We start from the raw sequence: 27,761 nt of genomic DNA, 5'->3' as shown, positions 1-27,761 counted from the left end.
CTTTAGAAAACTCTCCCTTTTTTATTTTTGACCCCCCCCTCTCCCTCCAATCCCATTTTTCAAGCAAAAAGCAGCATGGAGTTTCTGAGCCTTAGTCAGACACAGAGGAGGGGCTTTTGTTGGATGGGAACCGGGGATGGAGGGGGGAGAGTTTGGGAGGGAGAAAAAAAAAAACCTTGAGAAGGTAAAGAGGGCACTTTGCTGCCTAGCCGGCTGGTACAGGAGCAACCTGAGCAGCAGCTCTGGGTGAGAATGGCACCGGGTACAATCTAACCTCTTTGTAAAAAAAAAAAAAAAAAACTTCTCTTGGCCAGGAGCTGTGGGAGTTCAGCTGAGCCGTTGGAATACATTGTCTCCTTCTGGGTGCCCTATCCCATCGGCGGCTCTAACAGGGGAAGGAATTCCTCTATCACGGCTCCCACAACAAAGAAGAAAGGGAGAGGAGCAGGGAGAGCTGGTGGGAGGAGAAGTGAAGTGAAAGGAGGGGAGGGGAGCACGGAACGGGGTTGGTGTGGGGGGGAGAGAGAGAGAGGAGGACATTGTTTGTCCGTGGCTGTGGGCAACGGGAAAAGCAGGAGTTTATCGGGGCATGTGCGAGCGTGTTTGGAAAGTGTGTTTGTACGTGGAGCGTGGTTTAATGAGTGGAACCTGACTGTGTGTCGGACCGGAGCATGCGCGCGGACGTGTTTGAGGAAGCTTCAGTTTGGGATGTTGGGGCTCAGAGGCCGTTCAAAGGATGCTCAAACAAAGACGTTTTCTTTTTTTCTTCTTTCTCTCTCTCACCCTTTTGAATGGTGACTGAGGGCCAGCCGGATTCCTTGACTCATGCCGTTGGGGTCTGATCTGCTTTTTGGGTAAGTGTGATTTCACGTGGGTTTCTAACCGCCAAAACTGCCTAAATGTACCCAGGTCCGACACAGAGAGGGACTGCTCCAGGCATTATCGGTCAGTTAAATTAAGGAAAGTAAGTTTTTACTTCAAAGTTACTTTAACTGCATAAAATATTTCATCTGAAGATAAAATTCTCCATTTGTAAGTACATATATGTGAACGGAACATTCAATTGTGAGCATTTTTTATTTACTTTTTTTTGTCTTATATTCAACAGTTTGTATTGACAATTGTGTTTTGTCATTAGATTTTCTTCCTTTAATTAGGTTTTCATTTAGCCAACAAATCTGTAAAAAAAAAACCAAAAAAAAAAACCCGGTAATTTCATTAAGACAATCTAAGATGTGATTTTCACAGTGCTGTTTGAATGGAACACCTGACCTGGCACTATATATCCACCTTTAATGTTATGAGTCTCATGGGAAAATGCACAGCTGCCATCTTTGATTAGGGACCACTCCAGTGATTACTACTTCAAGACCTCCCTTAAGATAAAACCAACAGGCAGCTGCATAACAACATTATGGGCCTTTCTGCTGTCATTGTTCTGCGTCTGGCTGTAAATTGAAACAGTTTATGTTTTTGAGACGTTAGACTGACTAAATTAGAAACATGTAAGACATTAGGGATTACACAGATACCCAGTTGTGGCTTATTGTTCGGCCAAATTATCTACTCTGGCCGAAATAAACGTAAAATCGAAACATGCTGTTTATTTAATTTGCATTTACAACTGACATTGTTTTCAATTTTATCTTGTTATGCTTTGGAGAAACCCTCCTAATGTTGGCCTTAACCTCATTAATTCCTTAATGGACTGCAGTCATAAATCAAAGCTGAAAGCAGAGAAACCTAATAGAGAGCCGTTTCTCTATAGGTTAAGTGATGGAATGGTTTGGTCATGTACTATATGATGAAACCACTGAAATGGGTTCCTTCATTATCTTTCTAACAATTATGTAGAAGGTGAGAAACATTTCAGAATCAGACTTGAGGCTTAATGACGGAGTTTGTCTTGATTTCATTGAACAAAACAAATGTAGGTCATAGTGTTGTTACTGGATATGCCTTATTGTGATTGAACAAACCTTCCTCTTTACCGTCTCTGTAGTCCTTTCATTGTAGGGTAGAGTGGAGGTAAGCATAGTCATAATAGCATCCCAGTGTTCAATTTAGCAGTTAGCACATCTTAATACGTACTGTGTTCTCACCAAAGAGCAAATGAGTAATTTAGCAGACGACCACACATGTGGCGCAGTAACCAGAAGCTGCACACCCTCTCTGATGAACTGGTGACCCATGTGGGACACAGCCTGACATCCACTGCTCTCCTCAGGAGACTGCTGGGTGGGGATCTGAGCTAACTAAGTAATCATTGATCTTGAGGCTAAGGCTTTTGTCTGGGCATCACTCTGATCCGACTGTGTTGCTCCCCCGTGGACCCCGGGACGGCGTCATCTGCTCAGCAGAGACGGGCGTAACGCAGGCAATTACCAATGCACATCGAGTCATCATATCAAAGTAGGTCATCTTTACATTCTCGCCTCACGAAAAAATGCACTTTAATGTGTTTGAATGATTGAAAACGTTCAGGTTTACATGTTATTTGGTGAGACTTTCTCTTGGCCAATGTCAGCATAATTTCTTTGTTGCTGTTGTTGTTCTGCAGATTCAGCATAATTTCATTTCCCTGCAAGGTAAGGCGAGGCAGGCAAGACGAGTTTATTTATAGCATTTTAATACACAAGAAAATTCCAGTGCTTTATAGGAAAAATATGAAAAAAGGATAAGTAAACGACAATGAAAACAAGATGTAAGGGATAACTAAAATAAAAGCCTCACTTTAGCTGCAGCTAAGAAATACACGAATGGATTGATAACATAATATTTTGACTTTACAGCAAAGCTTCAATAAACATTTCTGCAAACCTGCTGTAAGAAACAACAGTTTCTGACCATCGAGTTTCTTATTGACATATATCCTTTTACAAATAAGGAGCTAATTCAGTGACTTAAGGACTTGCTTGATATGATCCGTTTTCCTGGTGTTGGTCAGTGCTCTGGCAGCAGCATTTTGGATGAGCTGCAGGTGCCTGATTGGATTTTTACAGAAACCAGAATAGACACCTTTACAATAATCTAACCCACTAAAAACAAAACCACAAGTTGCTAATCTGGTGTCTTGTTTTGGTTCTTTATTCAAGTAGTGTCTTTTTAAACCGGTAGTCAGCTTATTGATTTTATAACAACACCTAATTTTCTTGAATGCTTTAATTCTTTATCCTCACTCCACCTTGCTAATCAAACCTAGCATTTTTTGGGACCAAAAACAACAACTTTAGACTTTTTTATATGAGGTTGGAAAAAATAATGACCTTCCTCCTAACAGATGTTCTGGACATTCTAACTTAATGACTATCAGTGACAGGGACTGTGGTTATGTGGTGACACAGAAATCAAAAAAATATTTGCCACCAACAAAGATATGGTATCAGATGTTGACATGTTCCTTAACGGTGCTAGCAGGATAGATGGGTCAGCTCTGGATGATCCTGATATTGAATAAAAGTGTCGCGAGAACAGAGACCTGAGGGATCCCACAGGTCTTTTTTCCATTTGCTCAGCTTTAGAATTGGAAAATGACAAAAAGTAGTCCCAGGTTCCTTTATAAGATCTAAACCGTAAGCTAAAACATCACTGGATTCCAAGCCACTTTTCTAGTTTATCAATCAGCATGTCATTATCATCTATAAATCCTGTTCCAGTGTTTCTCAACCCTGGTCCTCACCGCCCCCCTGCCCTGCATGTTTTAGATGTTTCCCTTCTGCCACACACCTGAATTGTATCTCTAGGTGATTAACAGGCTTCTGCAGCACTTGATGGTGATGCAATCATTTGAATCAGCTGTTCTGGAATAGAGGCCCATCTAAAACATGCAGAGCAGGGGGGCGCTGAGGACCAGGGTTGAGAAACAGTGTTTGACCAAGACATCGGTTCTAGATGGATGTCGAGACTTATTATTATTGGTCAATAATCTGCAGATTCAGATTACTGTAGTTACAGTAAGTAACTACAGTTACTGTAGACGGTCTTTGTCAGGATAATTGCACTAACCTTTAACCTCTGTCATTCATTCAGCATGACCATCACATGTATCCACACAGCAAAAAATAGGAATCTAAAGACGTCTTGAAAGCTAATATTCTAATTTCCTTTTAGATGACCCCCTCCCTTCAATCCTGAACCAGATCATTAGTCACCAGTCATGTCTTCGGCTGACCTATGTAGTTCTGAATTGAGCAGCGTAACCTCATCTCAGAGGGAGGACTTTGCTTAAACAGAAACCCTCCCTGTGATCTCCTGACGGGCTCACCTCAGACGGTCTTTGTCAGGATAATTGCACTAACCTTTAACCTCTGTCAAAACAATGACGGCACAAAAGTGAGGGAACAGCAAACAGTGTCTTAAGCAGAGTGTTTGTAGAATCATACAAATATTAGCCAAACAAGAAGCTGGTTTGGCTAGTGCAGCGAAAGCACCCATTCACTTGTCGTCCCATAAAGAAAGGAGGGGATGTTTTTATGGCTGTCATATTTCATCAGATCCCGACAGGGTTCCCCAGAGCCGATCCAAGTTGAGTTACAGAGAGCGTTGGCAGGTTGCCACTGCTTTGTCTGTGCCAGCCTCAACACTGTGATCCTCCGCAAGGCTGTCACAGCGATTCTCAAGCGCAGAATTTTTTCAGTGGTTGATGCGAGATAGCTGGGAGAATGTGCAGACGTAAAATAGGAAAGGGCAGAGGAAAAATCAAGGCCACGAAGCATTTTTAGTTCTCTCTTGTCGTTCAGTGCTTAGACCAGGGCAATCCTGGGACCAAACTTTGCTACATGAAAGCTTTGAGAGCATTTTTTATAGGTGTGGATTATAGTGATGAAAATGCATTTTATTATAGGAGAGTATTTACTCTGACATCTTAAGCGTTTTCACATTTTGCCACATTACAACCGCAGACTTCAGTTTTAATTGGATTTTATTTGATGGACCACTACATAGCAGGTACAATTTTGGGGATGGGTGGGTATCGTGCTGTGAAGAGCTTTAAGACAATATTTGTTGCAATTTGGTCTCTATATAAATAAACTGACTGGCTGGATTCCAGGTTCCTCCCACCACATGTCGACGTACCCCTGGGCAAGAAACTCATCCCCAAGTTACCTACTGAATTGCTTGTTAGTGTTTGAATGTGTGCTTGTTTGCAAGTGTGACTGAGTGAACGTGGCTCTGGCATAAACAGCAGTTAGAGTGATCAGTATTATTAGAAAAACAATATATATTCAATCTATTTACCATATCATGTGTCAAGAAAACAATTTTGAAAGGAAGCCATGAAAGTCCAGTTTGCCAAAAGCAAATGGGGTACACAACAAACATGCACACAAAGGTTCTATAGGCAGACAAAACGCCACTACATTTTGGAGCTACCTAAAAGACGATGGAGCATAAAACACAGAAAACAGCCTCCTCACGATGAATCATGGATCACGTATTTTTGTCAGCAGTGACAGTGAAGCTGGTCAGAATTGATGGATATGTGGATGAAGCTAAATACAAGACAATCTTGAAGGAAAAACTGCTAAAAGTCAGGGAGGAGGTTCACATTCCAGTATGCCAAGCTTTAAGGATGTTTGTAAAAGAAATGTTAAAACTATGTCTTCTTTTCCTACCGTTTCACAATTATTGACCACTGTGTTTGTCTTTGACATAAGATCCAAACAGAAAACTTTGTATTGTAACATGTCCAAATATGCAAATGTTTCATGGGGTATAAATGCTTTTGCAAAGCATTGTACGAACATAATGACCGATGCTGAGCCCCCTTGTTTCATTTTAGGTAGCTGAAGGATCATCTGCATGAATGGCCAAGGGGCCTGACTTCACCTATTGCCTCAATAGCCTGTGGGCTGAAGGATTATGGGTAATCTCATCAGCAGGCCCAGTTGTCTGGGCCAGAAATCCAAGCATGTTAGGACTGATGAAGGCTTCCTGAAGGAGTGCTACCAACGACGAAAGGAGTGGCCACCCTCCGAACAAGATGGGGTGGTCAAAAGGGACGAGGGCTCCAGGGATAAACTCGGAGAGAATGGAAACAAGGAAAAAGAGGTGGAAAAAGAAAGCGGGGTTGATAAATTTGACCATAAGAGGGAGGAGGGTGCTCAAACGCCTATCTCAGACAAACCCCTACAAAGCTCCCCTGCCTCCACAATCAGAAGTAGCAGTACCCTGGAAAATGCCTGGCATAGCAGCCCGTCATCGATCAAAACATCCCGAAATGGGACACTAACGAGGAGGACGTTGCCTCCGGAGTTTGCTAGATCTCCCCTTGCTCACAACGACTTGACTGCTGCAGAAAGGAGGGCCAGCTTCCAGAGGAGAGACTCCAGAGAAGGAAGCCCCTGGTCATGGAAAACTCTTGCATCACGCGAGGTGACCGAAGTCACCGAGGTGACAGAGACGACCGTGACTGAGATCGTGGAGGTGACGGAGTATCCTCCAGGAGATAAAGGAGGCAACCCCATAGTCACCAGAACCGTTAGAGTCCTGAACGGTGTAGCAGAGGAGCTTGCTGAGGTTGAGACGCTGCTTTTCAAACTTGACAATTTGTATCTGTCCGTCATTTCAGCCTTTCCTTTCTTTCCATCACCCTTTCAGCTTTAATTTCTTGCTGTCATCTCTCTGTTTAGAGCAATAGCTTGTGGTTGTCGCAGTGTGATTCCGTTTCAGTGGTAACGTTTTATAAACTGAAACATCACGTGGACTTGCTTTATTTTGCAGCTCCAGAGCGATGGGCAGTCAAGTTCAGACCAGAGTTCCAGTTTGGACAGGTGGCGGGTATGTCTTAAACTTTTGGATTGCCAACAATTAAACTCATAACGTTTAATTGACGTCTACCTAAACTATGATTCTTTTCATTCTCATAGGGAACTAAATCTCCATTGGCACTCAGGGATGCTTCCACAAATTCTGAAATGTTTCTTCAGAATCTGGATGCTTTGGTTACATGGGTCAGTGAGATAGGGGAGCTCACAGCCAATCAGAAACCTCCATCCTCAGAGGTCAAAGTGGTGAAGGCACAGCTTCAAGAACAGAAGGTTTGACATTCAGAGCACTACATTGCCTGCTTTCTTTTTCAAGAAATGTTTCTGATATTCTAAAACAGGTAGAATAAAAATGAACGATTAAAGTATGGAAGGGTTTCCTTTGTGAGATAACCTCTGCTCTGTTTAGTGATGAAGAGGTGGCGTTCTACGCAACAATGAGCTTCAGTTAGTCTTTGTGAAAATGTCTGTGGGCTATGAGAAACATGTCCTCTTTAGAGGGGATGAAACCAGTCCAGACAATGTAAGCTTGAAACATGAGACATATCTCGGTGTATCTAATGGAAATCAGGCTGAAAGTGTAGGGTTGTGATAGGTGTTAACCCCTGGTGTTTCTTCTTAGGCATCAATGTGCAAGTGTATCTTCTGCACAATAATATTTGTATGTTTTTAATGTTGTGAATAAAGACGTTTGTTTAGAACCAGAGATATTTTATGGTTTCACAGCTCCTGCTGCGCCTCCTGACAGACCGAAGGCGTAGCATGGACTCTGTGATGGTCGAGGGTCCTCGGCTGGTGGAGGCCCACCCGGGAGAAGAGGGGGAGCGGGCAAAGGTCAAGCTCGCCACTCTTCAACAGAAGTGGGAGGCCCTGCAGCTGGAGGCAGAGAAAAGGTCAGACACTTTTAGTGGTAATGCGTCACTTCATTTGTGCTGCACGTTCTCCGGAAACCTCGCTGATTAATTATCAAACCATTGGTAGGAGGGAATGTCTGGAGCTCATTCTGCCCAAAGCCCAGCAGTTCCAGGAAGAAGTAGACAGCCTGCAGCAGTGGTTCATTTCTGTAGAACAGTCGCTGGCTGAGCTGAGAAACGCCGAGAGAGTGATGCTGCATCTGTCGGACGCCACAGAGAAGGCCAAGGTGAGTGACCTACCATGTGTACTCATTAGCCATAATGCTGTGGTTTAATCAGCTGTCAGTGGTCATTTACTGTTTTACCGTCTGAAAACAGTAAAAAAAGATGTTCAACATTATAATTATGTGTTTTCGGTACAAAAATAAAGCTAACTCAGAAATATTAATCGTTTTTTAGGCTATTTTTGAAGAGATTCAAGTCCAAATGGCTGAACTTGGAAAAGTAAAGATGTCAGGTCAAGTTTTAAAGGAAGCAGTTTCAGGTAAGATGTACTGTACACCGTAATATTATTTAATCTCTGGAAACTTATGCTTTTGAAGAAATTTTGTTAAAGTCCATCCATCCATCTGTCTGTCTATTCAGCCATTCATCTTCCATAAAACATTTTTTAAAAAATGGTGCCTAAGAGGGATTCTGATCATTTGGATGCAGAACAGCATTACCCCTACTTCAAGCTGCTCACCCGTTCCCTTTCTTTCTCATTTTGATGTTTGCCTTGAATTTAAGCAAGTTGGCTGCATAATGCTTAAATGTACTGAGTTGTGAGGCTATTATGCAATTAACTGCAAACATTATCATTTCAGCTGAGGAAGCGCAGCAGGTGCAGGAGAAGATGGATGCTCTGCGCATCCGTTGCTCTGTGCTAAACCTGAGCAGCATGGATGTGCTGCAGAGACTGGAGCAGGCCCTGGAAGCCTCCAGCCGCTGCACTTCAAGCCAGGAGGATCTCCACCTGTGGCTGGGCCGCATTGAGAGGGAGCTGCTGGGAGCAGCAGGAGCACAGACGCACGTAGGAGATGCAGTACTGTGTGCAGCTGAGAGACAGAGGGTGAGTTTTCCGTTGACAAGAACTGGAATCCAAACGAGGTATTTGGATACAGGAGCACTGCTGTTTTCGGTCAGTGAGCGTCGGTACACGTCATGTGGAACAAAAACGGTGTGATAAACTAATTTTTCAGTTTCACAAACCATCTTAGCTTCTATGTCTACAGAGTGCTCTGCATATAAAAGCATACAAAAATGCACTCACAATCACAATAAGGGCATTTTTTGTTTAATGAAATTCCATTTTTAGTGAACTAAACAGTGGGGATAAAAACAAGAAGAAAGACAACATGCTAATTCAAGATATAAAAACCCAGGAATTTAGTGAAAAATCACTTTGCTTACATGGTTAAGCAGGGCTAATACAGTATGGCAGTCATTTTGGTGATCTGTGGGTTTGTTTTGGCTCACATGTTGTCACATGATGCCCTTCCTGATGCAACTCCTATCCATTTATGCGGGCTTGAGACCGGCACTGGAGGAGCAGGAAATGCTCCCCCTTCAGTGGTTTACAGTGTATGGTTAATAAATTATTTCTTAACCACAATCAAGCACTTCTACAATAATTGAAAGAGGTATTGATGTCTACTTTATTGTGGGATTCTTTAATTCCGTTTTTTTTTTTACAGTGTGTATTTGAAATAATTCCAAAACAGCTCCTCTACATTTTTAAAGTCAATGATGCGATTGACCTGCCAACATCTGGTTGTGTTTTCCAGTTGGAACAAGCTGTGGTGAAGGAGATGGCGTGGTTCAAAGACACCGCACACAATCTAGAAAAGCTTAAAACAATTAACCTGGACCCAAAGATCATAGCAGAACAACTCAACGAACAGAAGGTCAGAACAACGTGCAACCCGTCAAATAAATGCATTTGGTCAAACCGAGTACACAGAGAATGTTTAGGAATTCCATTTAAAATAAAACAAAATATGTCATCTGATTTAGATTTTAGCAGTAGAGATCCTTCAGCACAAATTCAACATTGAGAAGATGGTGAAAATCGCTGAAATCTTGATGACTTACAGTGACGAAGGAGCAGCTGGAGATCTACAGGTAATATATGCGTCATTCATTTCACGATGACGCATATATACATATATATATCCCTTTTCAATAGTTCAATCTCTATTTAGACGCCACTGGAAGCCTTACAGGAACACTGCAACACCACCTCAGCCACCAACGCCCATGTGGTCCTGCAGCTGGAGCATGCCCAGTCGCTTCTGGCCCAGTTCTCCGAGGGCCAGGCCGAGGTGTCGCCTTGGCTGGACGAAACCCAGAAGCTCGTTGGCCAGCTCTCCCTGAGCACAATTAGCTATGAAGCATTCCGGGAACAACAGGACCTCTTGCAGGTAGAAGAGACTTGCCCCTTTGAATAGTCCTGGTCTTCAAAGAAGCCCTTTTATTCCTTGGATGCCAACACCTTTCATTGGTCAAATGAGCCGATTTGCCAAAGCCCAATTCATTGATGTAATCTACTTAATAACAGGGTATCGGTTACCCTGATGTACAATAATTGAAGTTTTGCTCTGTGATTGAAAATGAGGCCGAATGTGTTTTCTCCTCATTTTCTTTCTATTTTAGAGATTCATTTCATTCAGTTTATTCTATGTGCAAAGAAAAATAAGCTTGCTGAACTGTTCTCAAACCTTTTTTTCTTGCTTTGCAAAGGGTCTCAGAGAGTCGATAGCAGAACACCGACCTCTGATTGCGCGCCTGTGCGTCCTAGCCAAGCGCTTGTCAGAACTGAACCCCGCTCACGGTGAGCAGTTCTCTCTGAAGGCGACGGCGGCCGAGGAGCAACACAATGCCATCAGAGAGCGCGTCCGAGAAACCGCCGGTCTCCTCGAGGAGTCCTTACCCCGATTCACACAAGTAAGGAGGCTTTTTGTCTGACACTTTGTGAGTTTTTCCACAAGAACGCGGCTTCACGTCTGCTTTCAATCGTGTAGCTGAATGAGAGGATGACCCTTATCAGAGAGAGTCTCGACCGTCTGCGCAGTCGCATCCAGACACCCACCTCTCTACAAGGTCTCACACCAAGGATCCAGGAACAGATCCAAGACAACAAGCAAACCCTTACTGAGCTGTCCAAGCTGGAGCTGGGTCTCAACAGTGTCAAAGGCCAGGCAGACGAACTGCTGGCAAACACTCAGGCGGCAGGGGACAATTCAATTGGCACAAGTAACTCTCGTCTCAGACACTACAAGCCCAGAGTGCTTTATAGCTGTGCAAAGAGTAACACCTTTGTGATGTCTGTGCTTTTTAGCGATTCAGGGTCAAGTATCCAGCCTGTTCCAGATGTGGGATGAGACTTCCAAGCAGGCTCAGGAGAGGGAGAGCTGGTTGCTGAAGCTTCTGGATCTCGCCTTGAAGTATTGGAGCGACGTCAGCGAAATGACGAGTGCCCTTAACGATACGCAGCAGGCCATTTTGGATCTCAACACCTCTCTGACAGACTCTGAAACAATCAGGCAAAGCCTCGGAAGCGTGCAGGTCTGTCGTTGAAACCATTTAAACGATAAAAACTTCACTGTTAGAAAACATAATGTAACAACTTTCTCGTCTTTTAGTCGCTTAGGGAGGATATAGACAGCTTGCAAGGAGACCTGGACACTCTTGGCGTTCTTGGAATGGATCTGATGGTAGCGTGTGGCGATACAGAGAAACCAGACATCACAAAGAGCGTGGATGAAGTAAGAAGGTTTTATTCAGTAGAATCCTTTTCTAACTCTGATTCAGAGTTAAGTGAAACCTTTTATTTATTTTGTCATAAAGCTTTATTGCACATGGAACAATTTAAGCAAACTTTGGACCGACTCTCACAAGAAGCTAGAGGACTCCTTGCAGATGGCGCTTCATTATCAAGATACAATGCAGGTCAGTGTTGGAATACAATACACAGAGCTTTTATGTCAAATAGCAACTTCCATCTTTAAGTGCAGGTAAATAAACGCGTTTAAAGTTTTGAAATAAGACTATATCACTAATAGGGCCTGTTTGAGTGGTTAAAGTCAGCGGAGTTGAGATCTACAGAGGAGTTTACAGTGGGAACTGACCTGGAAGCAGTCAAAGATCAGCTATGTGATCTAAAGGTGAGTTCATACATGAACTAAACATGAAATAACTGAATATTCTTCCCACGTTTAACCTTTGTTATCTGCCCCAGGAATTTAAGCGAGAGCTGTACCAGAAGAAGATTGAGATGGAGAGCCTGAACCATCGCTTTGTGTGCCGGTTGTCTCCGGGATTGGAGCGTCCAGGCTCCTTCTCTCTGCTGTGTGACTTCAGACAGAGGTGGGACAGTCTGGAGTCTGAGACAGTGAACAGACAGGTGGGAACTGTTTAATCTAGAAATGTTAATTTTCATTATTGACTAAAATATTACTTTCTTTTTAAGTAATTGGATTTTGCGGTAGATAGCTGACTTTTCTGTGAAACTCATACACCTTCAAGCAACTTTATCAGGTGCACCTTGTTCAATTGCTTGTTTACACAAGTACTGACTCAACCAATCACATAACAGTAACTTAATGCATTGAGCATTACATAGTAATATAACTATTCACTGTTGTTATTGCTATTGTTCAGACCAAGTATGAAGAGATTTAGGTTAAGGTTAAGATTATATATAAGGGTGACGAAAAGAACAAAAATATTGAGTGAGGGGCAACTATTTGGTCAAAAAAACCTATTTAATGTCATGCTTGTGTTTTTATTTTTACGTTGTTATTGCTATTGTAAACTATTGTTGTTTTTTGTTGGTTTCTTTTTACAACCATCTCTGAATGTACAACACATCAAATCTTGAAGCAGAATACCATTAATATTGTCTACAAAACCTGAAACTGAGGCTACAATTAATAAAGTCCCCCACATTGGATAACATAATTGGAAAAATGTCGCCTGATTGATTTCAGCGATAAGAGTCAAAATTAATGGTCAGAATTTGATGCAATGTTCACAAAACACAGATTCATTCTGTACAATATCATCAGTTTATGCTGGTGGAGGATCATTAATGGTGTGAGGGACACGTTATTGGCACACTTTGGGCCTCTTAGCACCAAGTGAACACTGTCTAAACATAACAGTCTAAGTATTAATTCTCAGTGACCACCTTTTATGGCCACAATATGCTTGTTTTCTGGTGGGAACTTACAACTTGACATTGCATCATATCACAAATCATCTCAAACTCATTGTCCTGAACATGACAGTGAATTCATTATATCCACCCAATAAAACACCCTAGGGAGGAAAGGAGACGTGCTAACAAATCTGCAGCAACTGCAAAATGCTAAATGTTAAAATGAATCAAAATCTCTAAGGAATGTTTCTGACATCTTGCTGAATGCATGCCAGGAGCCCCTAAGGCTTTCATGAAGTTCAACCCCATGCTAGCAAGTTGTAACTGGTGAGGTACTTTGTGAATGTATGTTTGGTTTAATGTCACAATTATCAATAATTGTGTGAACATTTTCTATCCATGTTATGTGCTCAGCATCAGTTAGAGTGTGCTCTGCTGGGTCTGGGCCAGTTTCAAAACACCCTGGACGAGCTGCACACATGGCTTTCCAGAACCGCCGAGCAACTGCATGGCAACCAGCCAATCAGCATGGACCTGCAGACCTGCGAAATAGAGCTGGCTAAGCACAAGGTCGGTGATGGACTTTTGAATTAAAAAAAAAAAAAAAACGTTTTAAGATCAAGTTTCTCATTTCTTTTGGCCTTCTTTTTGTTTTGTCCTCAAAGGTGTTGCGTAATGATGTCATGTCTCACGTTCGCACCATTGAGTCTCTGAACCAGGCTGGCAGGAAGCTGCTGGAGGCCGGGTCTGGGGACAACACGCACGGTCTGCAGTCTCAGTTGGAGGAAGTGAATGAAAGTTGGGAGTTTGTCCGCTGTGAGACTGAGCGCAGGCAGCTGGAACTAGAAAACAGACTGAGTCAGGTAAAGATAGTCTGATTCCCTCTGGTGGCCATTGTCAGTAATGCAACATCCATCCATCCATCCATCCATCCATCCATCCATCCATCCATCCATCCATCCATCCATCCATCCATCCATCCATCCATCCATCCATCCATCCATCCATCCATCCATCCATCCATCCATCCATTCATTCATTCATTTTCTTCCGCTTATCCGGGGTCGGGTCGCGGGGGCAGCAGCTTCAGAAGGGAGGCCCAGACTTCCCTCTCCCCAGCGACTTCTTCCAGCTCCTCCGGGGGAACCCCAAGGCGTTCCCAGGCCAGCCGAGAGACATAGTCCCTCCAGCGTGTCCTGGGTCTTCCCCAAGGCCTCCTCCTGGTGGGACGTGCCCGGAACACCTCACCAGGGAGGCGTCCAGGAGGTATCCTGACCAGATGCCTGAGCCACCTCAACCGGCTCCTCTCGACGTGGAGGAGCAGCGGCTCTACTCTGAGTCCCTCCCGGATGACCAAGCTTCTCACCCTATCTCTAAGGGAGAGCCCAGCCAGCCTGCGGAGGAAACCCATTTCAGCCGCTTGTACCCGTGATCTCGTTCTTTTGGTCATGACCCAAAGCTCATGACCATAGATGAGGGTGGGAACGTAGATCAACTGGTAAATCGAGAGCTTCGCTTTTTGGCTCAGCTCTCTTTTCACCACGACGGACCGGTACAGCGCCCGCTTCACAGTAGACGCTGCCCCAATCCGCCTGTCGATCTCCCGCTCCCTTCTTCCCTCATTCGTGAACAAGATCCCCAGATACTTAAACTCCCCCACTCGAGGCAGGACGACCCCCCTGACCCGGAGAAGGTACTCTACCCTTTTCCGGCTCAAGACCATGGCCTCGGATTTGGAGGCACTGAGCCTCATCCCGGCCGCTTCACACTCGGCAGCGAACCGCTCCAGTGCAACATTAAATGCAACATTTAATTGAAAAAAATCTTTTTGAAATACTCCCATAAAGGATCTGAGTATTTTAAATAAAAAGATTTGGGAAAAAGTGCAGATGAGCTCAATGCCACCATTGAACCAACATTCTGCAATTTTTTTTTATTTGTATATAATTTTCACTTTATCAATGGAGCTACAATCACAAGCTTGTTGACATAAACTCATTTACTTATTTTCTCCTTTAAAGTACATCTTGTTTTATTACAGGTGCAAGATGTTACTATGGAGATCCAGGATCTCATACAGTGGCTGGAGAACACAGACCTGAGGCTGTCCTCTTCTAAAACCACCTGGGGCATGCCAGACTCTGCAAGCGAAAGGCTTAATGCACATTTGGTAACGCTCATTACAGTGTTCATAAATGCAGGGGGAGGGGTGGTTGCTGTCAATGCACAGATTTGTTCGTGAATTAAAATATGCAAATCATTTTCTTGAATTTTTTTAATTGTATTGTCTCCAACAGGAGTTGTGTAATGAGATGGAGTCTAAAGTTCAAGCCTACACAAATGTGAGGAATGCCATTCACGGGATGCTGGAGCGAGGGGACCTTGTGCAGGGGTCAAGCACCGAGCACAGCTTATCTATACTCGAACAAAAGTGGACATCTGTTTACAACAAAGTCCAGGAGCGGAAAGTAATTAATCCAATTAAATGTCATGTCAAGGAAAATTATTTTTTTTAAAGCTGTTGTATCAGGCATATTGGTGCTTGATAACACTTTCATTGAAGAGCAAATCTTTGCATGCAGGCTAAGCTTACGGAGGGACTGAGTCTGGCCAAAGAGTTTCACAGCAGCGTCCAAGAACTGCTAAAAAAGATGAGCGAGTGTGAAGAGTCCATTAAGGATCTCCCTGCTCCAAGTTTCATTCTGGACACAATTTCCACACAGCTTCAAGAACACAAGGTCGCTTTATCAAAAACATCACACTTAGGTTTTTGTCTTTCTTTTCAACGATGTGTGTTTGGATTAAAAGCCTGTGTTTTACGGGGACAGATTCTGCTGAATGAGGTCAACGGCTACAGCGAGAAGAAGACGTCGGTGGAGAACACAGGATGCAGGCTAACGGAGCTGAGCAGGAAGGAAGACTGCGACGTCATCCATAATTTGATACTGACGGTTCAGGATCGACACAAGAAGCTCCTGCAGCGAACGTCAGAGAGAGGCAGGACGCTGGAGGACGTTAAGAAACACATCAAGCAGGTAACAGAAGATGTGAAAACAACACAAACATAAAAAATAGGCACGTAGAAAAAGACTGGCATGCATTCCTCCCTTTTTTCTGTTATGTTCAGTTTACTGAATCTTGGCGCCTCCTTGTGGACTGGATGACTGAGGTTGAACAAACGTTGGACACGCATAAGGAGATTGGAGCGTCCCATGAGGAGATAAAGCAGCAACTAGTAGAGCAGAAGGTATGAGGTTCACTGTGGTGAAAAAAGGATAACAAATTAATAGAAAACAGGAACTAAACAAATTAATTTAAAGCAAAAAACAACAATTATTCCCACTGTAAAGTAAATGAACATAATGAATAGTATATATAATGAATTTAATATCTTAAGGAAGCTCATGATTCGATAATAAATCGCACAAGAAAATAATAAACACAAGTAGGCTTGTCGCAATAAATAATAAATCAATTAATTGCATGATAAATTAAAACAAACTCAATCACTAAACCAAAGGAAAAAACAAAAGAAGAAAAAGCTAATAATGTTGACCCAAAGTAAAGTAAATAAACTAGATGCTCCTTTTCAGGGTTGGTAGATAAGTATCAGTAAGTATCCTCTGGTCTAATTCATTTTCTGGTTTGGAAGAATAGGAGTCTAAAAAGTAGTTGCTAAGGTCATTTTTCTGGGTTCGAAGTTCTAATCCCTGTTCTGGGATGCTAGACAAGTATAAGTAAATATTCTTTGGACTTTCTAAGTGTGTTCTAAATTTGTAAAAGTAATGAGTACTCCACAGTTTCTAAGTAATAATCCTGTTCTGGAAAAATGTTTTCTGGATTTTAACTTCGTTCTAATTCCTTTTATGGGTTGCAATAACAGGAGTCTCTCTGCATTTAAACAGTGAGTACTCTACGGTTTCTAAAATATAAGCTAAAGATTGACTCATAAACTAGTCTATGGATTCCAACTTTGTTCTAATTCCTTTTCTGGGTTAAAAGTGAGTACTCCAGAGTTTCTAACAAAATAAAACAAAAAAGAAGAAAGGACACATTAGGGCAAATGGCAACATTCAGTCAAAACAAAGATATGAGTGAAGGTGGTGACATCACAGGGCCATGAAACCACGTTGCTCAGCCTCCCGGCAGAAGTCCTATAAAGATGTTGTTATCAAGGAATGTCCTTGGGAGTGCTCAGCTCCACAGCTCCATGGATAACAGGAGGAGGTGAGGTGGGAAGGAGTGTTATGTTTACATATCTTCAAGAAGATTGGAAATATGAGAAAAGCCAATTCAAATACAGAACGTCTTCGGTTGGGGAGATTATAAGTTTCAATCTTCCCTAAAGTCTCTCCGATATATTTCAGTTTCCAATTATCCAAATTAGTTTGGTCGTTCCACTGAGCCGAAACTAGCAGCTTCTCCAAGATCAATTTCATCCCGTTAGTGAGTTTTAGAGTCCCCAGCTGGGCTGCGAGTCTCAGCAAGACTCACATCCAACTTGTGTCTCTGTCCACACCAACAGTCCGAGTGTTTGCTAGTTCGGCCAAGTCCGTCACAAATTTGTCGATAAGCCAGGAATACACAAGCTCCAAACAGCAGAAATCCTGTTACCATGAATAAATCCAGAGTGAATCCCGCAGGGTGTGTCCCCACAGGACAAGAGGGCTCTCCTGTGCCCAGTCTTCTCGTCGAGAAAATTTGATTAATTGCGTTGAGAGATCGGTTGACCAGATCCATAATTTGTAGATTTGGAGGATGTGCGAAGAAAGGCTCCAAAAATCTAGAAAAAGACAGGACAAGAACAGAGCAAGCAGGGCAGACAAGGGCAGGGAGGGAGCAGAGGAAAAAAGCCAAATCCGTATCATGACAGACCTAAAGCACTAGTCACAACTTCTGCTCTTCAGGTGCTTCATAGGATATTATACCGCTTATCCCATGTCTGCACTTTATAGAGTAGCAGTGGGACTCTAAAAAGATAATATATGCTGTGCTATTACTTGTTAACAACTTGCCAAACTGTGTAAAAAGTGTTATAAATGTGTAAATGGTTTCAAAGAGTTCAATTTACCATCTTTCTGCCAGCTGACCAGATGTACACAGCAACGGCTGGGGGAGGGGCGGTGTTGTGCACACTTAGATCCATACAGCTGAAGAAAGTTCTCTGACATCTCATGAAAAATAATGTAATAAGGCTTGAGGGAATTTTTTTTTGATTTACAGTGATACCGGTGACCATTTTATGTCTAAATCTGAAGAAAATAAAATGGTTGTAGTTTAAAAAAATACTTCATGTGAACATATTTCATCATTTGTTTTCTTTCCTGTCGATACACAGGAGTTTCAGAAACTGCTGAGATCGAAAAGGCCCATATACGACGCCACGTTGAAGAGCGGCCGCGGCCTCCACGAAAAGGCACAGAGCGGCCATGACAGGCAGCATCTGGAAAACCTGCTGGCTGAACTCAGAGACACATGGGACACCATTGGTGGCAAGTCTATCGAGAGGTAGTAAAACTGAAACAGGACAAGATCATAGTTCTACCTGCTGATACGTCTGGTTAAAAAAAACCCAAAACAAAACACTGTTGTTGCTCTGATTTCTGTCTTTAAGACAACATAAGCTAGAGGAAGCCCTGCTGTTCTCGGGAAGATTCACTGATGCTCTGCACGCGCTCAGTGACTGGCTGTACAGAGCAGAGCCCCATCTGGCTGAGGATGTTCCTGTTGGTGGAGACAAAGACATGGTCACCAATCTCATAGACAAACATAAGGTACTTCTTAATTCTGCTAAAAAAAATTTTTATTTTTCCTTAGAATATTCAAGTCAGCCTACAATTTAAATTCAAGTTGAAATCAATTGCATTTCCATATTTAGTATCGTTCCTGCTGCACAGCTCTCAAAGGTCTTACTTAGTCACAGATCTCATACATTAATTGATACCACATGATCTTCACCAATCCGGTCTTCTGGGGAATCAAGGTTGTGTCTTTCTATCTGTCAGGCCTTCCAGAAGGAGCTGGGAAAGCGAGCCGGCTGCATACGGACCCTGAAGCGCTCGGTGAGGGACCTGACCAGGAGCAGCACCGCAGACGCTCACTGGCTGCAGGAGCAGATGGAGGAGCTGGAGGGCCGCTGGGACGCCGTGTGCAGACTGTCAGTGAGCAAACAGGACAGGCTGGAGGCGGCTCTGCAGCAGGTACAAACTGCCTTGGTTTCGCTCTGCTTGGTACTACATCAGATTCACGCTCGTATTGGGATTTCTGTAATGCAAAAAGCGAACTGAGTTTTGGAAACTTTTTGAAAACAATACTTGGAAGTGAATGTTTTTAAAAAAAAGACACCCTTTACCCCTTTTCACATTTTGCAACACTAAAAGCAACAACTTTGGTAGGTTTTGTTGGAACTTCACACGGTTCAGCAACACAAAAGGTATAAAGTAAAATAAAGAAGTAAATAAAAATCTTAACAACATTACAAACATTTGTATTAGCTCCTTTAACTTTGATACTTCTAATTAAAGGCCAGTTCATCGACTGCCAAAATAATGCTGCCTTTAATTTACTTTGGAAGTCAGAACTGAGATTGACCCAATTTAACAGCGTTGAGACAGTTAATACAGTTGAAGTTGGGATTCCATTATAGTGATGGAGCAGCCATTGTTTGCTCTTATTACCTTATTAATGAGCATATTACTGTGTCTGAATGGCCATGTCAAAGTTCAAACCTTGGCATGAATTAGAATCTGTAACAAGACTTAAAGAAGAATTACCAATTATTTCATTCATGACATACAGTATGAAGCTGGAAGTGACACAACTCAAATATATTGTCTGAGTCATTAGAAATGTTAACCACAAATTTACTTTTTATTTATAATTAAAATATGTTTCATTTTTTTACTTCACAATTATCCACATTGCGTTAATGTGCCACACGGTATCAAAGTAAAACACCCTGAAGTTTGTTGTTGTAACAGGACAAAATGCAGATAACGCAGAAGTGGCGTGAACATTTTTGCGCGGTACTAAACGTGTCTCATTATTGCTAATCGCACTTATGATTAGCAATAATAATCATAGCCTGAGGATTTCTATATGAAAATCTGACTCCCCTGAATGTGTGTTTTCCTTTTGTCTCCACAGGCTGAGAGGTTCGATGGTCTCGTTCACTCTTTCATGGAGAGGCTCACAGAAGCAGAGAGGATCCTGAAATACGGGGTCATACCAGAGGAGGAGAATAGTTTGCTTGCCTTCCAGAAGCAACATGAGGTCAGTGTAACCAGATATTGCAGCGTTCCCAGGAGGAAACATTTCTTTTCCCATCTCAGTTGCTCCAGAGAGTCTGCTGCTGAATATGCAATTGTTGATAAGCTCAAGGACAGAGACAGAGGTGGCGTATGAAAATCAGAACGGACTTTTTTTTCTCCACTTTAATCGTTTTGTCGTGTGTGAGAATAGCTAATAGCAGCTTGTTTTAGACATTTCAGCATAAAAGCTTTTGGTGTTGGGAAAAAAACTAGTGAAATGAATCAGTTCTTTGTTCCCGCACAGGAGTCACTACGTATCTTACACGCTCAAGCGGTGGAACTGGAGAACATCCAGAATTTGGGTGAGGAGATTCTGGCCTCTTGTCACCCAGACTCCATAATAACCCTCAAATCTTGGATCAGTGTCACTAAGACTCGCTATGAGGAGGTGAGTGTCTTCATGCCACAATAAAAACTACAGATGCACTGATCAGAGATTTGCATTCAAATTCCAATCTGTTTAGTTAATTTTTGACATCAGGATACAGATTTAGAGAGCTATAATCAGAGGACATAAGAAATACATAGAAATGATTTTTTTTATTCCTTTTGCCATTAGCAGTGATTATGATTATTTATATTCCAAAACAGATGTTGAAAGCTTCTATTATTATCCACTGAAAAGCTCTTTCTCAACCTGAATGACTCAGTGATTAGCTAGAATCTTCCTATAAATAGCGCCATAATTTTATACTTCAGTTTAGTACACCCAGTTTTACTTAAAATAGCTAACCTGAATGTTCTTCTCTCAGTAACAGCATCCACACCCATGAGTGTTGTTAGCATGATCTATAAGCAGTTGCTTGGTCGGTCGGTTGGTCACCGTAGGACCGATTAAGCTGAAAACCTTTCCAGTCACCAAACAATTTCTCACAATGCTTCTCTATTAAATACACTTTAACTGACATTGATATCCAAGTCGCTGTCAACTATGACACAGTTTGAGGGTTGCCGAATTGGAAGCCAACTTCAACTCCGTACAAAACAGCATGTTTACGATTGGTGTGACGTTGGATTACAGTATACTCTGTCAGAAGAACATGTCAAGGCAACCATTTGTCTTGATAGATTCCTTTAAATAAAAAGTATGAGTCAAAGGTGATCAGACTAAGCATGCTAGCTGCCACCCTATCCAAGGCTAATGCCTGCAAATACAATGCTAATGTTGGCCTATTCATGCTAGTGGCCAGCAGACTGAGAAGGCAATCCAGTGTCTGACCAGCCTTGACATGCTAGTTATTAGCCTATCCAAAGCTAATGCAAGTGAGTAGCCGCCTTTTCGTTTACCAGGGCTGACCACTCAGTTATTGATATCGGCATATCATTAATCAGATCAGATTTGGAATGGATAAAGGCAGGCTCAACAAGGACATAGCCACCACTGGGTGTGCACTAATCTTATTTTTGGCATTGAAACCTAACCCACAGTTGACAGCAATAGGCTAATTGTTTTAAGACAATCATTGATCCAAAAACCACTAATGGTAAACGTAAGCTAACCTGTAAGAAACACTGTCGTTACCTGTTTTCGGAGGCAGGTTCAGACATGGGCCCAACAGCAAGCTCAGAAGATCCAGGCCAGTTTGGCAGCACTGGAAGAAGAGAAAGAAGATGTCCAGAGACTATTGGATTGGATCTCATCAGCAGAGGAGTCTCTCATCCTCAGAGAGGAAGAGCCTCTGTCTGAGACAACAGAGCAGAACCAAGAACTTATTGAGCAGCACATGGTACAACCCGTCGTTCCCCTGCACTCTACCCAGGACACAAACTTACTAGGTATCGCATCACAACATACACATGTCTCTATGTAACAAGCTTTTCATTTGCTCTTGGCAGGTGTTCATGGGGGAAATGAAGAAAAAGTTCCCAGAGATCGAACATGCCACGAAGTCCTGCAAACACAAAAGCCTTCCTAAACACCGAGGTTCCCCCATCAAGCGGCCGTTTGCGAGTAAGAGAGGTCTAGCGACTGCATGTAATCAGTGAACACACACAACCATCAAATGCAAATGCATGTGTCATATGTTTCGTTGTACAGAGAGGAGAAGCACTATGAAGCTGCCGCCTGTCATACCGGTCCCCTTAGAGCACCTCGACCCTCAGACGCCGCAGCTCATTCAGCTGGTCAGGCAGTGGCAGAAACTTTGGCAAATGGCCGTGGCGAGACAGAATCGCTTGGAACAACACCAGCAGATGCTCAGAGAGGTCCTCGCTCTTTCCTTTTAAAAACATGGATAAAAGACATTTGCTTGCTTGAGTGCGAGAATACCGGCTGTTTTCTCGGGAACAATTTGCGTAAAGGTCACCATGCTTCGTTTATCTCTGCAGATGGAGGAATTTGCCAACTTTGACTTCAATATCTGGCGAAAGCGTTACATTCAGTGGATTAGTCATCTGAAGTCCCGGATCCTAGACGTGTTCCGAAGCATCGACCGGGACCAGGACGGGCGGATCAGCCGGAAGGAGTTCACCGATTATGTCCTTGCCTCCAGTAAAATTCTCATGCCTGTTTTTTTCTTGCTCACCTCCAATCGATGACTTCAGCAATGATTCTTAAAGGTACACGTCTTTTGTTTCCTACATCTTAATTGTAGAATTCCCGACCAACTCTCTAGAGATGAATGCAGTGGCAAACATTTTCGACTTAAACAACGACGGTTTCATTGACTACTATGAGTTTGTGAGCGCGCTCCATCCTAGCAGAGACCCCTACAGGAAAACACTGGATGCAGATCAAATTAATGAAGAGGTAAATGCAGAAGGTGCATTAAAGTTTCAATGTGAAGCTGGGTATTTGTCGTTACGAACATGGGTTTTCTTTTTTTCCCTTCATAGGTGAGTCGCCAGGTATCACAGTGTAACTGCCCCAAGAGATTCCAGGTGGAACAAATAAGTGCCAATAGATACAGGGTGAGTCCTTTTAATTGACGCACAGCAATTGATTGATATGGTCTGTCTGACCAATCAAAGCTTTTTTAACACAATTTCCAAAAGACATAGAGTTTGAAGGTTCCTTTGCTGTATAATGTGACTCACAAAAAGTATTCACACCCCCTGAACCTTTCCATCTTTTTTTCTGGTTACAATAACAAACTTCATTGTATTTATGTGATGTATTACATAATTTCACAGTTATAGTCACATAGTGTGTGTTTGTGTAGGAAAAGGTGGTCAATCTGTATTTTGCATACAGATAATCACTGTTTGCAAAATTATAATAAAAAATGGGGGAAAAAAAGAATTGATTACTTTTGCCTTACACTGCTCAAGACAAAGTTAGTTAAACACATAAAAATCCTGATAAAAATACAAAAAAACAATAATTTGGTTGTAAATGAAAAGAAAAATTGCAAAGCAGTGTAAGCTTTTAAAATGACATTATCTGCCCTGCTTTAATCTGCCATGCGTTCACTTGTGTCACTATGTGAATTGTTATGTGATATATCTTCCCTGTGTGTTTTGTTGAAGTTTGGAGATTCCCAGCAGTTGCGGATGGTCCGGATCCTGCGGAGCACGTTGATGGTTCGGGTTGGAGGAGGCTGGACGGCGCTCGATGAGTTCCTGGTTAAGAATGACCCGTGCAGAGGTCTGCCTGACTTATACATAGAGATGAAAAAGAGGAGTTGGAAACAAAATGAAATACTAAATCCATCTAATGATGACTGAACTTATGCAGAAATATTTTTAATAGTATTTTAGGATAGAGATTTTAGTCAGAAATGTGTTACTTTGGATTTCCTTAATAACTTCTATTAAATGTCTATAAACTGATTATTACATCATATGTCAATCTATAAGAACATTCTTACCACATTGATTCATTAAAATAAATAGTTATGTTTTATATTTGGAATCTAAACCTGTTCCGTCATCAAATCATGTACTACAAATCACCTATTGTTAACTAACAATAGGTTAGATTAATCACTGTCTATGTCTCAATATTTTATTATGACAGGCAAATAAATTATATGGTCCTAAATAGCTCATATGAAGTCATTTTGAACGCTGAAACAATTGTTATGGAAGTTATGAATAGAGTAATGGAGGTTACAGAATTTAGTGAAATTCTCCTTCTCTCTCATCAAAAGTCAAAGGTCGCACCAACCTGAAGATCAAAGAGAAGTACTTGTCACCGACAGGAAGCACCACCAAGGGTCTGACTGTGAGCCGGTCCAACTCCAGCCTGAGCCTCTACAGCAGTGCCTCTGCCCCCACCAGCCCCATGACGCGCAAGGCAAGCTTCCAGCCCGATCCATGCGAACCCAGCGTGGTTCCGAACTCAATGACCACAAAGAAAAAAAACATTGCTGCTTCTACCGGCTCTGTTTCTGTAGTAGAGCTGGATAATAAATCTCTAACATAATAATAGATAGACATCAATATTAATAGAAAAAACATCTGGCAGAATATTCAATACATAGAATATTCATTGAACTCCAATCCAGAACCACACAGCATTCTGGGAGATGTAGTCAGAGAAAAGGCTTTAGCTGCTCAATATCAATGTAGAAAAGTTCCCTGTATCTCTAAATGTAAAAAAAATTCAAGTGTTTTCCTGTAAAACAGTTTTTAAAAAAAACTTTCTACTCCAACGACTGCCACAGCTCTGCTAACTGGTTTATCATTTCTGGCCTTCAGGCATTACTCCGCCGGAGTTTCTCAGGTGACCGGTGCATCCGTCCTCGGAGCTCCATAGCAGCTCTGGGGTCTGAGCTGCAGTTTGTCGCAGCGGGGGAAGACAACTCCCCCTCACCCTCAGGTTAGGAAATCAGTTGTTTTTTTGTGCCTCTTTGTTTCTCCATTCTCTTTTGTAACATAACAGGGTGAAATAACTCTCTCTGTCTTTCGTTTTCAGATGAAGCTGAGAGATTACCCACATGACAACCTCTTGTTCCTACCGCAGCACTCCACCAAAGCAAAGCTATCGGAGCATCGAATCGCCATCTTAAGCAAAAAAACAAAATGCCATCTTAAAAAGATGATCCTGAAAAGTGATGATGGATATTGACTGCGACTGTACAGGATCTGCATGAAGACGGTGCAGATAACAGGAGAGAGTCCATCCAGGGACAACCGGAAACCTTTTTTTCCCACTTTTGCCATTTTATACATTAACCCGATTACGTAGACTGTAGAAAGTTCTGCATGAGCAATAACTGCATGGTAGCCAGAGTCTTCCTCTTTTCAGAGCTGCTTTCATTCAGTTTCACTCTTTCGTGCTTGTGATTGTAAGCTTGGGCACACAGTACCTGATCATCGCAGCGATTTGCCAAATCGACAAAATGAGTAAAACTACGGAGGTCAGCGTGGGAAGCCTGTTATGCTCTGATCCTCTTGAGTGTCCAAAAAAATGATTATTAAACGTAAACATACCAAAACCACTGCGTAACTGCAATGCTGTGAAAATTGAATTGGCCCTGAAAGACTTCTGATTTTTATTTTCATGTTAGAATATTTGAGAGCATTAAACTCATTGCAGATCTTCAGATTTACTAAATAAGACCGAAATGGAACTGAGTGACAACAAAATACAGTTAAAATGGGGGTTTCATTTATTAAGGGAAAAAGCTACTGAAACCAACTTGGTCCTGTATGAAAAAAAGTAATTATAAACTAATTATTATCTCTGCCACCCTGTAAAACAACAACAACCACTTCAAGTATGTAAGAACCAGTGATGAGACTTTTTATATTAATGTGAATGGATTTTTGCCCACTGCTGTCACTGTGGCTCCACCGTACGGAAGTCTTTAGCTGTCAGAACTCTGAAAAATACACAGGAGCAGTATCTCGTTAAAAAATAAAATAAACTTGTTAAAACAATAAAGTTTCTTGTTGTAAGAAGACGTAAAATTATGTTCATTTGTCATATTACAATTAGGTCCCCTCTACATCTACATCTTCTAAGTGTGTTTCCTTTATGCGTCACTGAAACATCCTTCACCATTTTGACCTTTCTTGTTTAAATGAAAACTCGATTTAATGAATCTTATATCTCAAATTTTATGTCTTGTTACAACAAGAACATTTCTCGCTATATTGACTTTTATATTTTATAGTGAGAAATGTTCATGTTTTAGCAATATACTACTAATGTACTTATTTCCAGTTAAATGTTTCCCTACAAAACTTTAGAAATGACTGTGTGATTGGTTTTATTTAAGTGAGCTACTGATTCTAACAGCAATGACTAGTGAAAATAAACGTAAACACACGACTACATCCATGATTCAATAAGACGGGGTTGATTACGTTTTCACATACGACCAATTACATTCCAGTAGCTTTTTACTCTGTATACATAAAGTTTTCCTTTGGAAGCAAAACTTTGTGTTTATTCAACCTATATGTGTCTGATATCTGAATTTGCTTGATGTGAAACATTTAAGAGTGACATAAAATAAAAAAATAAAAACTTATTCACAGCACTCAATGTGACAGCCCCTTCAGGCTGTCCTTAAGTTTTGTAATAATTTTCATAATATAAGGACAATGCTTGTTGGCAGGACCACATTGTGATTTTGTCTTCTACCTTTTTACATGTCTTCCAATGGTTTTACATTTTGCGTTTTATACACTGGAGATAGCGTGACGAGCTGTGCACTGAAATACAGCGACCCACCATTGATCCGTAGAGATTATTTTTCTCAGGAATGGTTCTGCCTGTGGATGGAAGTGTTTCTTTTTTAACATTACTGTGAACATTTAAAGCTACTGCTTTCTTTATAACGCTGAATGCTTTTCTAGAAAAGTTTCTGTTCTAGCACATTGTTCGTATGAATATGCACTTTTCTGTGTCTGTCTGCTGCATATGTATATATACATATATATCTATATGTTGTTGTTTTTTTCTTTTCCGAAGCAAATTTGGCATTTGGTATTCAGATGAAGAAATGAAGATTTTTTACAGCTTTGTTTGACGAGAAGTGGACGGAAACGGGCTGTAGACCATTTCCTTTTGTAAAAGTACTGTTTTTTGGGTTGTTTTTTTTTTTAGCAAAAATAATAGTTGAAATATTTCACTTGACTTGTCTAACCTAACATCCATTTAGAAATACTCACCCCAGCTCTCTGTTGTTAATCGTCCCCAGGAAACATGTAACAAGCTCTTTTCAAGATCACTAATAACCCCGGGAGAAGACAGGTGTGTGTTGTTTGGGTAGAAATGGTGAATTATGTGATGTGCTGTGCCTGTTTTATACTCTGACCTTCCATTGGAGGCCAATTACTACTGCAATGTGTTATCAACAACGGATCTGCTTTATTTGTAAGGGTTGCTTTCTACTTAATCTACCTGAGGTTTGTGACGGTTGCTCCTTTTACTTCTAGTCTATGCAGTTGACCATAAAAAAAGAAAAAAAAATCTTTTTAAGGTTTGGGGGTTTTTAAATGATGGTCATGTCTGGACTTCAGAATACTCTCTTTGGTACAAAAACAAAAAGCCAGCTTCCTGTCCTGTTGCTATGCACCCAAATCTTCCTGTACTGTAACTGTGTCCACATCCAGCACCCAGTCGGGCTACACATTTAGGGACTATTATGTAGATGATACTCACTAATCATTTTTACATTGACTTGTACAGAAATTTGTTTTTTTCTTAATAAAATCAAAAGTTTTTGTGACAGCT

At 41.7% G+C, this 27,761-nt stretch overlaps 1 protein-coding gene across 2 annotated transcripts; it reads left to right on the top strand.

Moving 5' to 3' along the window:
• Nucleotides 1–506: 506 nt before the first annotated feature.
• Nucleotides 507–27,761, top strand: macf1b (microtubule actin crosslinking factor 1b). Of its 2 annotated transcripts, XM_017309430.2 has the most exons (40): nt 509–854; nt 5,783–6,519; nt 6,724–6,780; nt 6,870–7,040; nt 7,494–7,660; nt 7,749–7,908; nt 8,081–8,165; nt 8,488–8,732; nt 9,448–9,567; nt 9,677–9,784; nt 9,865–10,083; nt 10,403–10,606; nt 10,684–10,915; nt 11,001–11,227; nt 11,305–11,427; nt 11,510–11,611; nt 11,725–11,826; nt 11,901–12,065; nt 13,236–13,391; nt 13,487–13,684; nt 14,863–14,991; nt 15,119–15,289; nt 15,404–15,559; nt 15,650–15,856; nt 15,949–16,068; nt 18,160–18,329; nt 18,436–18,595; nt 18,827–19,021; nt 19,968–20,093; nt 20,376–20,519; nt 21,670–21,858; nt 21,968–22,082; nt 22,170–22,336; nt 22,460–22,622; nt 22,726–22,880; nt 22,967–23,041; nt 23,600–23,717; nt 24,223–24,368; nt 24,773–24,893; nt 24,990–27,761. In XM_017309430.2, exons 2-40 carry the CDS (start codon nt 5,863–5,865, stop codon nt 25,013–25,015), a joined length of 6,351 nt encoding a protein of 2,116 aa, XP_017164919.2. In that variant the 5' UTR covers nt 509–854; nt 5,783–5,862; the 3' UTR covers nt 25,016–27,761. The 2 variants fall into 2 exon arrangements, with proteins under 2 accessions (XP_081473181.1, XP_017164919.2); XM_081617055.1 differs by lacking the exons at nt 22,170–22,336; nt 22,460–22,622; nt 22,726–22,880; ... (3 more) ...; nt 24,773–24,893; nt 24,990–27,761 and having other exon boundaries at nt 507–854; nt 21,666–21,858.

This window comes from Poecilia reticulata, chromosome 16 (genome assembly GCF_904066995.2).
Source record: "Poecilia reticulata chromosome 16, P_reticulata-male-v2, whole genome shotgun sequence".
Lineage (NCBI taxonomy): Eukaryota > Metazoa > Chordata > Actinopteri > Cyprinodontiformes > Poeciliidae > Poecilia > Poecilia reticulata.
This window is presented reverse-complemented; position numbering and strand designations above follow the sequence as displayed.

Excerpts from the sequence above, each read along its gene's own strand:
- macf1b (XM_017309430.2), top strand. The coding sequence starts at position 5,863 with ATGGGTAATCTCATCAGCAGGCCCAGTTGTCTGGGCCAGAAATCCAAG. Across the intron at positions 6,520-6,723 it reads TAGCAGAGGAGCTTGCTGAG|CTCCAGAGCGATGGGCAGTC; the intron begins GTTGAGACGCTG and ends TTTATTTTGCAG. Across the intron at positions 7,661-7,748 it reads CAGCTGGAGGCAGAGAAAAG|GAGGGAATGTCTGGAGCTCA; the intron begins GTCAGACACTTT and ends AACCATTGGTAG.